Here is a 14,426-nt window from a genome sequence, read left to right on the forward strand (position 1 = left end):
TCCTCGCAGTGCAATATAATCCTGGGATGTGTTTGGTGATCCTGGTATCTGAGGTGGAAAGTGACATGGTGCACTCCCCGCAGTGCAATATAATCCTGAAATGTTTTGGTGATCCTGGTATCTGAGGTGGACAGTGACATGGCGTACTCCCCTCAGTGCAATATAATCCTGGGATGTGTTTGGTGATCCTGGTATCTGAGATGGAAAGTGACATGGTGCACTCCCCGCAGTGCAATATAATCCTGAAATGTTTTGGTGATCCTGGTATCTGAGGTGGACAGTGACATGGCGTACTCCCCTCAGTGCAATATAATCCTGGGATGTGTTTGGTGATCCTGGTATCTGAGGTGGAAAGTGACATGGTGCACTCCCCGCAGTGCAATATAATCCTGAAATGTTTTGGTGATCCTGGTATCTGAGGTGGACAGTGACATGGCGTACTCCCCTCAGTGCAATATAATCCTGGGATGTGTTTGGTGATCCTGGTATCTGAGATGGAAAGTGACATGGTGCACTCCCCGCAGTGCAATATAATCCTGGAATGTGTTTGGTGATCCTGGTATCTGAGGTGGAAAGTGACATGGTGCACTCCCCGCAGCTCAATATAATTCTGGGATGTGTTTGGTGATCCTGGTTTCTGAGGTAGAAAGTGACATGGCGCACTCCCCGCAGCTCAATATAATCCTGGGATGTGTTTGGTGATCCAGGTGTCTGAGGTGGAAAGTGACATGGTGCACTCCCCGCAGTTCAATATAATCCTGAAATGTTTTGGTGATCCTGGTATCTGAGGTGGAAAGTGACATGGTGCATTCCCCGCAGTGCAATATAATCATGAAATGTCTTGGTGATCCTGGTATCTGAGGTGGAAAGTGACGTGGTGCACTCCCCGCAGTGCAATATAATTCTGGGATGTGTTTGGTGATCCTGGTATCTGAGGTGGAAAGTGACATGGTGCACTCCCCGCAGTGCAATATAATCCTGGGATGTGTTTGGCGATCCTGGTATCTGAGGTGGAAAGTGACATGGCGCACTCCCCGCAGCGCAATATAATCCAGGGATGTGTTTGGTGATCCTGGTATCTGAGGTGGAAAGTGACATGGTGCTCTCCCCGCAGTGCAATATAATCCTGGGATGTGTTTGGTGATCCAGGTATCTGAGATGGAAAGTGACATGGTGCACTCCCCGCAGTGCAATATAATCCTGGGATGTGTTTGCTGATCCTGGTATCTGAGGTGGAAAGTGACATGGTGCACTCCCCACAGTGAAATATAATCCAGGGATGTGTTTGGTGATCCTGGTATCTGAGGTGGAAAGTGACATAGCGCACTCCCCGCAGTGCAATATAATCCTGAAATGTGTTTGGTGATCCTGGTATCTGAGGTGGAAAGTGACATGTCGCACTCCCCGCAGTGCAATATAATCCTGGGATGTGTTTGGTGATCCTGGTATCTGGGGTGGAAAGTGACATGGTGTACTCCCCGCAGTGCAATATAATTCTGGGATGTGTTTGGTGATCCTGATATCTGAGGTGGAAAGTGACATGGTGTACTCCCCGCAGTGTATTATAATCCTGGGATGTGTTTGGTGATCCTGGTATCTGAGGTGGAAAGTGACATGGTGCACTCCCCGCAGTGCAATATAATCCTGGGATGTGTTTGGTGATCCTGGTATCTGGGGTGGAAAGTGACATGGTGTACTCCCCGCAGTGTATTATAATCCTGGGATGTGTTTGGTGATCCTGGTATCTGAGGTGGAAAGTGACATGGCTCACTCCCCGCAGTGCAATATAATCCAGGGATGTGTTTGGTGATCCTGGTATCTGAGATGGAAAGTGACATGGTGCACTCCCCGCAGTGCAATATAATCCTGGTATGTGTTTGGTGATTCTGGTATCTGAGGTGGAAAGTGACATGGTGTACTCCCCGCAGTGCAATATAATCCTGAAATGTGTTTGGTGATCCTGGTATCTGAGGAGGAAAGTGACATGGTGCACTCCCCGCAGCGCAATATAATCCTGGGATGTGTTTGGTGGTCCTGGTATCTGAGGTGGAAAGTGACATGGTGCACTCCCCGCAGTGCAATATAATCCTGGGATGTGTTTGGTGATCCTGGTATCTGAGGTGGAAAGTGACATGGTGCACTCCCCGCAGTGCAATATAATCCTGGGATGTGTTTGGTGGTCCTGGTATCTGAGGTGGAAAGTGACATGGTGCACTCCCCGCAGTGCAATATAATCCTGGGATGTGTTTGGTGGTCCTGGTATCTGAGGTGGAAAGTGACATGGTGCACTCCCCGCAGTGCAATATAATCCTGGGATGTGTTTGGTGATCCTGGTATCTGAGGTGGAAAGTGACATGGCGCACTCCCCACAGCGCAATATAATCCAGGGATGTGTTTGGTGATCCTGGTATCTGAGGTGGAAAGTGACATGGCGCACTCCCCACAGCTCAATATAATCCTGGGATGTGTTTTGTGATCCTGGTATCTGAGGTGGAAAGTGACATGGCACACTCCTCGCAGTGCAATATAATCCTGGGATGTGTTTGGTGATTCTGGTATCTGAGGTGGAAAGTGACATGGTGCACTCCCCGCAGTGCAATATAATCCTGGGATGTGTTTGGTGATCCTGGTGTCTGAGGAGGAAAGTGACATGGTGCACTCCCCGCAGTGCAATATAATCCAGGGATGTGTTTGGTGATCCTGGTATCTGAGGTGGAAAGTGACATGGTGCACTCCCCGCAGTTCAATATAATCCTGGGATGTGTTTGGTGATCCTGGTATCTGAGGTGGAAAGTGACATGGTGCACTCCCCGCAGTGCAATATAATCCTGGGATGTGTTTGGTGATCCTGGTATCTGAGGTGGAAAGTGACATGGTGTACTCCCCGCAGTACAATATAATCCTGCAGTGAATAAACACAATTCCTCCGTTGTTTTTTGCAATTTTTCACGGCAGGGAAAGCATGCCCCTGTGATGTTATTCTCCCGGTCGCTTGCGATTATGGCAATACCAACCTGTTTTTGTGCGGTGGTAATGTTATTTTTGATTGTGGTTCCGGGTTTTTAGGTGAGATGTTAATTTTATTTTTTTAGTGATGAATGGTGACTAGGGCCAGCGATGTGGGTGTGGAGGTCCAAGCCATACACCCCCTGTAATGCAGTCACTGTTCTTTGTATCGGTTCCTGGGAAAGCTGGGTGGTGGTGAGGATCCAGATTTTCCAGGAACATGTTTGCACCTCCCTTCCACCGACCCTGGTCACCGCTCACCAATTGTAATTGGTGAAATTGTAGCTGAGATCAAAGCATTGGGCTACAATAAAATGGTGCTGTGCTCCACGTACAGTTGCAAACTGGGCATACCAGGGGGCCAGTTCATAGCTGATATAACCACAGTATGAGGCCACGGCCCCACTATCAGTATTTGGTCAGTATTTTTTCTCAGGAGTGGGAGCCAAAACCAGGAGTGGGTGATAAATGCAGAATTGGTGACTTGTTTCTATTCTACCTTTTCTCTGATTGTTCATCAACTGGTTTTGGCTCCCACTCCTGAGAAAAAATACTGACCAATACCATGGCCTAAGGGTTAAGGTTGGTGTGGCCCCGTTTGTATCGTTCTCTTGATGCAGTTCCTTTAGTGTGGTGTGGCTTCCTTGGTGTGGCCCCCATGGTGTGGCTTCCTGGATATGGCCCCCATGGTGTCACTTTCTTGATATGGCCCCCATGGTGTAGCTTCCTTGGTGTGGCCCCCATGGTGTGGCTTCCTTGATATGGCCCCCATGGTGTGGCTTCCTTGATATGGCCCCCATGGTGTGGCTTCCTTAGTGTGGCTTCCTTGATATGGCCCCCATGGTGTGGCTTCCTTGATATGGCTCCCATGGTGAGGTTTCCTTGGTGTGGCTTCCTTGATATGGCCCCCATGGTGTGGCTTCCTGGATATGGCCCCCATGGTGTCACTTTCTTGATATGGCCCCCATGGTGTGGCTTCCTTGGTGTGGCCCTCATGGTGTGGCTTCCTTGATATGGCCCCCATGGTGTGGCCTCCTTGATATGGCCCCCATGGTGTGGCTTCCTTAGTGTGGCTTCCTTGATATGGCCCCCATGGTGTGGCTTCCTTAGTGTGGCTTCCTTGATATGGCCCCCATGGCGTGGCTTCCTTGATATGGCCCCCATGGTGTGGCTTCCTTGATATGTCCCCTATGGTGTGACTTCCTCGGTGTGGCTTCCTTGGTATGTCCCCCATGGTGTGGCTTCCTTGGTATGTCCCCCATGGTGTGGCTTCCTTGGTATGTCCCCCATGGTGTGGCTTCCTTGGTGTGGCTTCCTTGGTGTGACTTCCTTGATATGGCCCCCATGGTGTGACTTCCTTGGTGTGGCTTCCTTGGTGTGACTTCCTTGATATGGCCCCCATGGTGTGACTTCCTTGATATGGCCCCCATGGTGTGACTTTCTTGATATGGCCCCCATGGTGTGGCTTCCTTGGTATGTCCCCCATGGTTTGGCTTCCTTGGTGTGGCTTCCTTGATGTGGCCCTCATGTCTCCTTAGTATGGCCTCCTTTATGTAGGGATATCTTCATTATGTCCACATCTTTCCTTTACGAGGGATGTCATCCTCCAGGGATTAGTCCTCCATGCCTCTTCTTCTCCCTGAATGCCAACAACCCCCCTCTGCTCCAGATTTGGGTCTTTTTGGGACCCCAGCTGTGCCCTTCCTCTCTATACCATGTCTACCTCCTGTATTGTTCTCTCTGTCCCTCCATCTTCAGACAAAGGATCCTCCTAATTCTATCATTCCATTCATCCTTCAGAGTCAACACTGATTAGGAAACTCCATTCTGTTCTTCTTTTCTTTGAGGCTTTTTTTTCCCCATTAATATTCTGTTTTTGTCTTGTGGTTTTCGCTGCTGTTTTTAGTGCCAAATTCTTCAGGTTTTCACAAATTTGGTGCAAAATCAAAACTGATAATCCAGATGTTTGCAGCGGATTCATGCATTTTTTAGTCCTAATAAAATTAGTGAACTTCGAGAGTCGTTTCGAAAAATTTGGCGCAAAAAAAGAAGAAAAGTGACTTGAAAAATATCGTGCCCAAAATGTCTTCATTAAAAATGCTCTTTATTTTTTATCTTCCCGTTTTGTCACTTTTTTAGTACAAAAAAGTTGCTAATATGTCGCAAAATTTAAGATAAATTTCGGATTAATATAAATCCCTGCAGGAAGGGACTGATAGGTGCTCTTAACTCTTTGCTTTCCAGATTGCGCAGCTTTAACATTATTGCATTTGTGCTTTTTTTTTCCTGTTTAGTTTTTTCTGGGTTTTTTTTTTTGCCTAATTTTATATCTTTTTTTTTTTTTTGAGCATTTTTTTAAATGTAAATAGTTTTTTTTTTGTCATTTAGGCCGATTCACTAATTGCGACATTTTAAAAATTGGCAAAATGTTCAAATGCGCCAAAATTTTGCCAATTTTTAAAAAATGTCGCAATTAGTGAATCGGCCTAAATGACAAAAAAAAAAAACTATTTACATTTAAAAAAATGCTCAAAAAAAAAAAAAAAAAAAAAGATATAAAATTAGGCCAAAAAAAAAAAAACAGCAAAAACTAAACAAGAAAGAAAGCACAAATGCAATAATGTTAAAGCTGCGCAATCTGTAAAGCAAAGAGTTAAGAGCACCTAATCAGTGAGGACAGCAGCTGATTATGGAGAAACCTGTTCTTCTGGGTTTAGAGGGTTTTTGTGGGTTTTTTTTTAACTCTATCAGTTCCAGAGCCAATAGAGGTCAGCTTTCTTAAAGTAATCCAAGAGCTTGGGAGGGTTGGTAACAATAAGCTCTGAAACCGCACCTTTAAGAAAAAAAAAAAAAAGTGAGTAAATCCAGCCTGGCCAATAAAGTGTGAGAGGGTCTCCTCCTCCCCCCCTCACATTCCTTGGGCAGGATGCACATTGTGCTGTAGAGCAGTTTTGGTTTCATCATACAGTCCAAGATGGCGTCCACTGATCTGAGGGACGAGCTGAGCTGCTCCATCTGCCTGAGCATCTACATGGACCCCGTCACCCTGAGATGTGGACACAACTTCTGCCAGGACTGTATCAGTCGTCTGCTGGACTCTCAGCGGGACTCCAACTCCAGAATTTATACCTGCCCCGACTGTAGGAAGGAGTACAATCAGCGGCCATCGTTGTACAAGAACGTGACTCTGAGGAGCATAGCCAGACACTTCCAGATCCCCGAGGGTCCACAAGGTAAAGCCACCATCATGTGCACCTACTGCCTGCACTGCCCAGTGCTTGCCGTGACCTCCTGCGTCTTGTGTGAAGCTTCTCTGTGTGTTAAACACTTGGACGTCCACAACAAATCTTCAGAACACGTCTTGATCGACCCCACCGTTTCCCTGAAGAACCGAAAATGCTCGGGCCACAAAAAGATCCTGGAGTATTACTGCCCTGAAGATCAGACCTGTATCTGCGTTTACTGTCGGGTCGAAGGAGACCACAACGGCCACCAAGTTCAATCCTTGGAAGAAGCCTCGGAGGAGAAGAAAACAAAAATGTCCAAAGTTCTGGAGAAGTTGACCTCGAAAAAGAGGGAAACCAAGATAAAAATTCAAAATCTCCACGAGAAGCTGAGAAAAGAAAATGAGAAAGCCGATGAGATAACCGAGAAAGTCTCGGCACTGTTCATAGACATCAGGAAACAACTGGAGAAACTGGAGGCGAGCATCTTAAGTGAGATCTCCAACCAGGAGAAACAAATGTCAGACGTTGTCTGGGCTCTGATCCAAAAGCTGGAGATAAAGAAGAACCATCTGTCCAAGAAAATTGGTCAGATCGAGGACTTGTGTAAGGTGACTGATCCCATACTCGTCTTACAAGACCCAAGTTGCGAAAACTTTGTCCAGTATGATCAAGAGAATGACGAAGACGAGCTTAATCGGAAGATTCTAGATACAGGTGACCTAGATGAGGACCAGATCAAGAAGAACATTCATGAGCAGGTATCTGATCTGACCACCCATATCAATGCCTGGCTGTTTTTGCTGGATCCTTTGGACCTCTCGTTGGATGTAAACACGGCCGCTAATAATCTAAGTATATCAGACGACCTGAAGACTGCATTTTTTACTTGCGTAGACCAAGCCCGACCAGTTTGCCCAGAGAGGTCTCCAGAAAATGAGGTTCTAAGTACCGAGACTTTTTCATCCGGGCAATATTACTGGGTGGTGGACACCAGTAAATTAGGGAACTGGAAGTTTGGTGTGAGCTACCCCTTTATGGATGGTGTTTGTGGGGACTCCTGGTGTTTGTCGAGGAATTATAACCAGTGTGTAGCAGTGCATGGCAAAAACTCTGCCCAGTTAACGTTGTCCAATAATTTGTCTTCTACTATGTTTGGGGTGTATCTGGATTACGAGGCCGGACAGCTGTCCTTTTACCAGCTGGGTACCCCTACTAGACACCTGCACACTTTTTCTGCCACCTTCACTGAAGCTCTTCATGCTTCATTTTGGTTAAATGGTAATGGCTCTGCAGTCTGGATCAAAATCCAAAGCTAAGGACCTACTTCTCTTAAAAGTACTTTGGGAATAATGAAGCTTAACACCCTAAACTGGTCCCAATCAAGAAGGTGATTCTAGTATAAGACGTTTATCATATCCAGAGCTGGCCTTACGCCAGATGGTGACTATGTGGTGTGCAGTCAAATAGTATATAATTAATCATGCCATATGGTGCACATTGTGGGCCATATACGATTTCTTTACAGGTTCCTAAATAAGTCATACAGTGTCACTACCACCTTTAAAATGCAAAAATATCTATTTAGAGCACTGTACAATGTCTATATAATACTGCCATACAATTAATATCAAAGTAGTTGTCCCTTAAAGGGGACTTGTCACTTGCTATAAATATGGAATTTTGTATTCTAGCGTAAATGCCGCTGTTTTCCTGAATCCGGCGCTGGTTTTCTTTTGTTCCTGCGCCTTTCCTTTCCTGAGATATGTCCTCTTCTTTCCTGTATGTAAATCAAGTCTTGTTAGCCGGGGGGCGTGGTCCTGAACTCTTACTCTTGTCTTAGAAACACGCCCCCTTGACTACAAAGACTAGGTTTATATACAAGGAAGAAGGGGCCGTATCTCAGGAACAGAGAGGCCTAGCATCAAAAGAAAAACAGCGTCGGATTCAGGAGAACAGCGGCATTTACAGCATGGGACCAAAATTATAGATTTATGGCAAGTGATAGATTCCCTTTAAGTGACATATCACCTATCTGGTTGGACCACAGGACCACAGTGATACTTGTATGATCGTAGGGTCGGATCCGACCACAAGTTCCCTGTGTGAATGGAGCAGTAATGACCAGAATATAATAAAACCTATAGCACGTCTTCCCTGGGAAGCAGGTATTCGGATTGGGTCCACGTGCTGCGCTCACACGATGTGTCCATAGCTGTATCTGTACATAATGATGGGAGTTGTTGGTAACATGTATGTAAATAACTGTTCTGTGTGAACACTGTACAGACAAATAAACTTAGAGTATGAGCATCGCTTGGTTTATGTGACCCCCGACTAGATGCACCCACGCATCGCCCACTGCCCAGACCCCCTGTACACAGAGATCAGACCACCGGTATTCAGACCCCAGACCTCCTGTATACAGACCCCAGATCTGACCTCCTGTATAGAGAGCCCTGAACAGACCACCTGTACACAGACCCTAGACCAGACGCCCTGTATACAGCCCAGAGTAGACCACCTGTATACAGACCCTAGACCCCCTGTACACAGACTTTAGACCAGATCCCCTATATACAGACCTCAGACCAGACTACCTGTATACAGACCCCACACCAGACCCCCTTCGGTATACAGACCCCCTGTATACAAATCCCAGACTAGACTCCCTTTATACAGACCCCAGACCAGACCCACCTGTATACAGACCCCAGACCAGACCCCTTGTATACAGACCCCAGACCAGACCCCCCCTGTATACAAATCCCAGACTAGACTCCCTTTATACAGACCTCAGACCAGACTACCTGTATACAGACCCCACACCAGACCCCTTCGGTATACAGACCCCCTGTATACCAACCCCAGACTAGACCTCCTGTATACAGACCCCAGAATAAACTCCCTGTATACAGACCCCAGACCAGACCCACCTGTAGACCAGACCCCTTGTATAGAGACCCCAGACCAGAATCCATATACAGACCCCCTGTATACAGACCCCCTGTATCCAGACCTTAGTCCAGACTTCCTGTATACAGAACCCAGACCACACACCTTTATATACATACCCCAGATCAGACTCCCATATTCAGACCTCAGACTTGACCCCCTGTATACAGACCTTAGTCCAGACTCCCTGTATACAGAGCCAGACCAGACCCCGTGCATGCGGGCATCAGACCAGACTACCTGTATACAGACCCCACACCAGACCCCTTCGGTATACAGACCCCCTGTATACCAACCCCAGACCAAACCTCCTGTATACAGACCCCAGAATAAACTCCCTGTATACAGACCCCAGACCAGACCCACCTGTATGCAGACCCAAGACCAGACCCCTTGTATAGAGACCCCAGACCAGAATCCATATACAGACCCCCTGTATACAGACCTCAGTCGAGACTCCCTCTATACAGACCCCCTGTATACAGACGCCCTGTATCCAGACCTTAGTCCAGACTCCCTGTATACAGAGCCAGACCAGACCCTGTGTATACAGACATCAGACCAGATTACCTGTATACAGACCCCACATCAGACCCCTTTGGTATACAGACTCCAAACCAGACCCCCTGTATACAAACCCCTGACCAGACCTCCTGTATACAGACCCCAGACTAGACTCCCTGTATACAGACCCCAGACCAGACCTACCTGTATACAGACCCCAGACCAGACCCCCTGTATACAGACCTTAGTCCAGACCCCCTGTATACAGATCCAAGACTAGACTCCCTGAATACAGACCCCAGACCAAACCCCCATATACAGACCCCCTTTATACAGATCCCAGCCCCCATATATACAGACCCCAGACTAGACTCCCTGTATACAGACTCACCTGTATACAGACCCCAGACCAGATCACTTGTATAGAGACCCCAGATCAGACCCTATACAGACCCCAGGCCAGACCCCCTGTATACAGACCCCCTGTATACAGACCTTAGTCCAGTCTCCCTGTATACAGAGCCAGACCAGACCCCGTGTATGCAGACATCAGACCAGACTACCTGTATACAGACCCCAGACTAGACCCCCTGTATACAGACTCCAGACCAGCCCCCTGTATAGAGACCCCAGACCAGACCTCCTGTATACAGACCCCAGACCAGACCCTATACAGACCCCAGGTCAGACCCCCTGTATACAGACCCCCTGTATACAGACCTTAGTCCAGTCTCCCTGTATACAGACACCAGACCAGCCCCCTGTATACAGACTCCAGACCAGCCCCCTGTATACAGACTCCAGACCAGCCCTCTGTATAGAGACCTCAGACCAGACCTCCTGTAAAGAGACCCCAGACCCCCTGTATACAGACCCCAGACCAGACCACCTGTATACAGACCCCAGACCACACACTTTTATATACATACCCTAGATCAGACTCCCGTATACAGACCTCAGACTAGACCACCTGTACACAGACCCTAGACCAGACGCACTGTATACAGACCTTAGTCCAGACTCCCTGTATACAGAGCTCAGACCAGACTCCCCTGTATACAGACTCCAGACCAGCCCCCTGTATACAGACCCCAGACCACACACTCCTATACACACTGCTCAAAAAAATAAAGGGAACACTTAAACAACAGAATATAACTCCAAGTAAATGAAACTTCTGTGAAATCAGACTGTCCACTTAGGAAGCCACACTGATCGACAATCAATCTCACATGCTGTTGTGCAAATGGAATAGACAATAGATGGAAATTATTGGCAATTATCAAGACCCCCTCAATAAAGGAGTGGTTCTGCAGGTGGGGATCACAGACCACATCTCAGTACCAATGCTTTCTGGCTGATGTTTTGGTCACTCTTGAATGTTGGTTGTGCTTTCACACTCGTGGTAGCATGAGACGGACTCTACAACCCACAGAAGTTGATCAGGTAGTGCAGCTCATCCAGGATGGCACATCAATGCGAGTTGTGGCAAGAAGGTTTGCTGTGTCTATCAGCGTAGTGTCCAGAGGCTGGAGGCGCTACCAGGAGACAGGCCAGTACACCAGGAGACGTGGAGGGGGTCGTAGGAGGGCAACAACCCAGCAGCAGGACCGCTACCTCCGCCTTTGTGCAAGGAGGAACAGGAGGAGCACTGCCAGAGCCCTGCAAAATGACCCCCAGCAGGCCACAAATGTGCATGTGTCTGCACAAACGGTCAGAAACCGACTCCATGAGGTGGTATGAGGGCCCGACGTCCACAGATGGGGGTTGTGTTCACAGCCCAACACCGTGCGGGACGCTTAGCATTTGCCACAGAACACCAGGATTGGCAAAGTCTCCACCGGTGCCCTGTGCTCTTCACAGATGAAAGCAGGTTCACACTGAGCAAATGTGACAGACGTGACAGAGTCTGGAGACGCCGTGGAGAGCGATCTGCTGCCTGCAACATCCTTCAGCATGACCGGTTTGGCAGTGGGTCAGTAATGGTGTGGGGTGGCATTTCTTTGGAGGGCCGCACAGCCCTCCATGTGTTCGCCAGAGGTGGCCTGACTGCCATTAGGTACCGAGATGCGATCCTCAGACCCCTAGTGAGACCATATGCTGGTGCGGTTGGCCCGCGGTTCCTCCTAAAGCAGGACAATGCCAGACCTCATGTGGCTGGAGTGTGTCAGCAGTTCCTGCAAGATGAAGGCATTGAAGCTATGGACTGGCCGCCCGTTCCCCAGACCTGAATCCGATTGAGCACATCTGGGACATCATGTCTCGCTCCATCCACCAACGTCACGTTGCTCCACAGACTGTCCAGGAGCTGGCGGATGCTTTAGTCCAGGTCTGTATACAGACCCCAGACCAGACCCCCTGTATACAGACCCCAAACCAGACCCTCCTGTATAGAGACCCCAGACCAGACCCTCCGTATACAGACCCCAGACCAAACCCCCTGTATACAGACTCCTGACCACACCCGCTGTATACAGACCCCAGACCAAACCCCCTGTATACAGACCCCAAAACAAACCCCTGTATACAGACCTCCTGTATACAGACCCCAGACTAAACGCCATGTATACAGACCCTTTGTATACAGACCCCAGACGAAACTCCATGTATACAGACCCCAGACCAAACTCACTGTATACAGACCCCAGACAGACCCCTTGTATAGAGACCCCAGACCAGACCCCCTGTATACAGATCCCAGAGCAGACCCCCTGTATACAGACCCCAGACCACACACCCCTATATACATACCCCAGACCAGACCTTGTATACAGACCCCAGACCAGACCTCCTGTATACAGACCCTAGACCAGACTTTCCTGTATACAGACCCAAGACCAGACCACTTGTATATGGACCCCAGACCCCCTGTACACAGACCCCAGACCACCTGTATTCATACACCAGAGCACTTGTATACGGACCCCAGACCCCCTGTACACAGACCCCAAAACAAACCCCTGTATACAGACCCCCTGTATACAGACCCCAGACTAAACGCCCTGTATACAGACTCCAGACCAGAGGCCCTGTATACAGAGCTCAGACCAGACTCCCCTGTATACAGACAACAGGCCAGACCCTCCTGTATACAGACCCTCCTGTATAGAGACCCCAGACCACACATTCCTATATACATACCCCACACCAGACCCCCAGTATACACACCCCAGACCAGACCCTACTGTATAGAGACCCCAAACTAGACCCCCTGTATACAGACCCCAGACCACACACCCCTATATACATACCCCAGACCAGACCCCCTGTATATAGATCCCAGACTAAACCCCCTATATACAGACCCTAGACCATATCCGCTGTATACAGACCCCAGACCAAACCCCCTGTATACAGACCCCAAAACAAACCCCTGTATACAGACCCTCTGCATACACACCCCAGACCAAACTCCATGTATACAGACCCCAGACCAAACTCACTGTATACAGAGCCCAGACCAGACCCCTTGTATAGAGACCCCAGACCAGACCCTCCAGTATACAGACCCCAGACAAGACCCCCTGTATACAGACCCCAGACCACAACCACTGTATGCAGACCCCAGTCCCCCTGTATACAGTCCCCCCTGTATACAGACCCCAGGCCAGACCCCTGTATACAGACCCCAGACCACTCTCCTTTATATATATACCCCAAACCAGACTCCCTGTATACAGACCCCAGACCACACACCCCTATATACATACCCCAGACCAGACCTTGTATACAGGCATCAGATCAGACTCACTGTATACAGACCCCAGACCAGACCTCCTGTATACAGACCCCAGACCAGACTTTCCTGTATACAGACCCAAAACCAGACCACTTGTATATGGACCCCAGACCCCCTGTACACAGACCCCAGACCACCTGTATTCATACACCAGAGCATTTGTATACGGACCCCAGACCCACTGTACACATACCCCAGACAACCTGTATACAGACCCCAGGCCCCCCTGTATACAGCAGGGCTGTGAATTCGGGAAGCCAAATTACCGACTCCTCGATTTCCCTGACTCCGACTCAATAGCACTGGTAGGGGCAGCTTCACTACTAAGCATGTAGATAAAGTGCAGCACTGGTCACTACTGAGCATGTACATAAAGTGCAGCACTGGTCACTACTGAGCATGTAAAAAAGTGCAGCACTGGTCACTACTGAGCATGTACATAAAGTGCAGCACTGGTCGCTACTGAGCATGTACATAAAGTGCAGCACTGGTCACTACTAAGCATGTAGATAAAGTGCAGCACTGGTCACTACTGAGCGTGTACATAAAGTGCAGCACTGGTCACTACTAAGTATGTACATAAAGTGCAGCACTGGTCACTACTGAGCATGTACATAAAGTGCAGCACTGGTCACTACTGAGCATGTACATAAAGTGCAGCACTGGTCACTACTAAGCATGTAGATAAAGTGCAGCACTGGTCACTACTGAGCGTGTACATAAAGTGCAGCACTGGTCACTACTAAGCATGTAGATAAAGTGCAGCACTGGTCACTACTGAGCACGTACATAAAGTGCAGCACTGGTCACTACTGAGCATGTACATAAAGTGCAGCACTGGTCACTACTAAGTATGTACATAAAGTGCAGCACTGGTCACTACTGAGCATGTACATAAAGTGCAGCACTGGTCACTACTAAGCATGTAGATAAAGTGCAGCACTGGTCACTACTGAGCGTGTACATAAAGTGCAGCACTGGTCACTACTAAGTATGTA

The 14,426-nt window shown here is 48.3% G+C and overlaps 1 protein-coding gene across 1 annotated transcript; it reads left to right on the plus strand.

Moving 5' to 3' along the window:
- Positions 1 to 5,917: 5,917 nt before the first annotated feature.
- On the plus strand, positions 5,918 to 7,768 carry LOC141238558 (E3 ubiquitin/ISG15 ligase TRIM25-like). Its single transcript, XM_073668458.1, has one exon. It carries the CDS (start codon positions 5,981 to 5,983, stop codon positions 7,547 to 7,549), a length of 1,569 nt encoding a protein of 522 aa, XP_073524559.1. The 5' UTR covers positions 5,918 to 5,980; the 3' UTR covers positions 7,550 to 7,768.
- The last annotated feature ends 6,658 nt before the right edge of the window (positions 7,769 to 14,426 follow it).

The sequence above is a fragment of the Phyllobates terribilis genome, unplaced genomic scaffold (genome assembly GCF_046119375.1).
Source record: "Phyllobates terribilis strain yellow unplaced genomic scaffold, ASM4611937v1 Scaffold_761__1_contigs__length_706479, whole genome shotgun sequence".
Classification (NCBI taxonomy): domain Eukaryota; kingdom Metazoa; phylum Chordata; class Amphibia; order Anura; family Dendrobatidae; genus Phyllobates; species Phyllobates terribilis.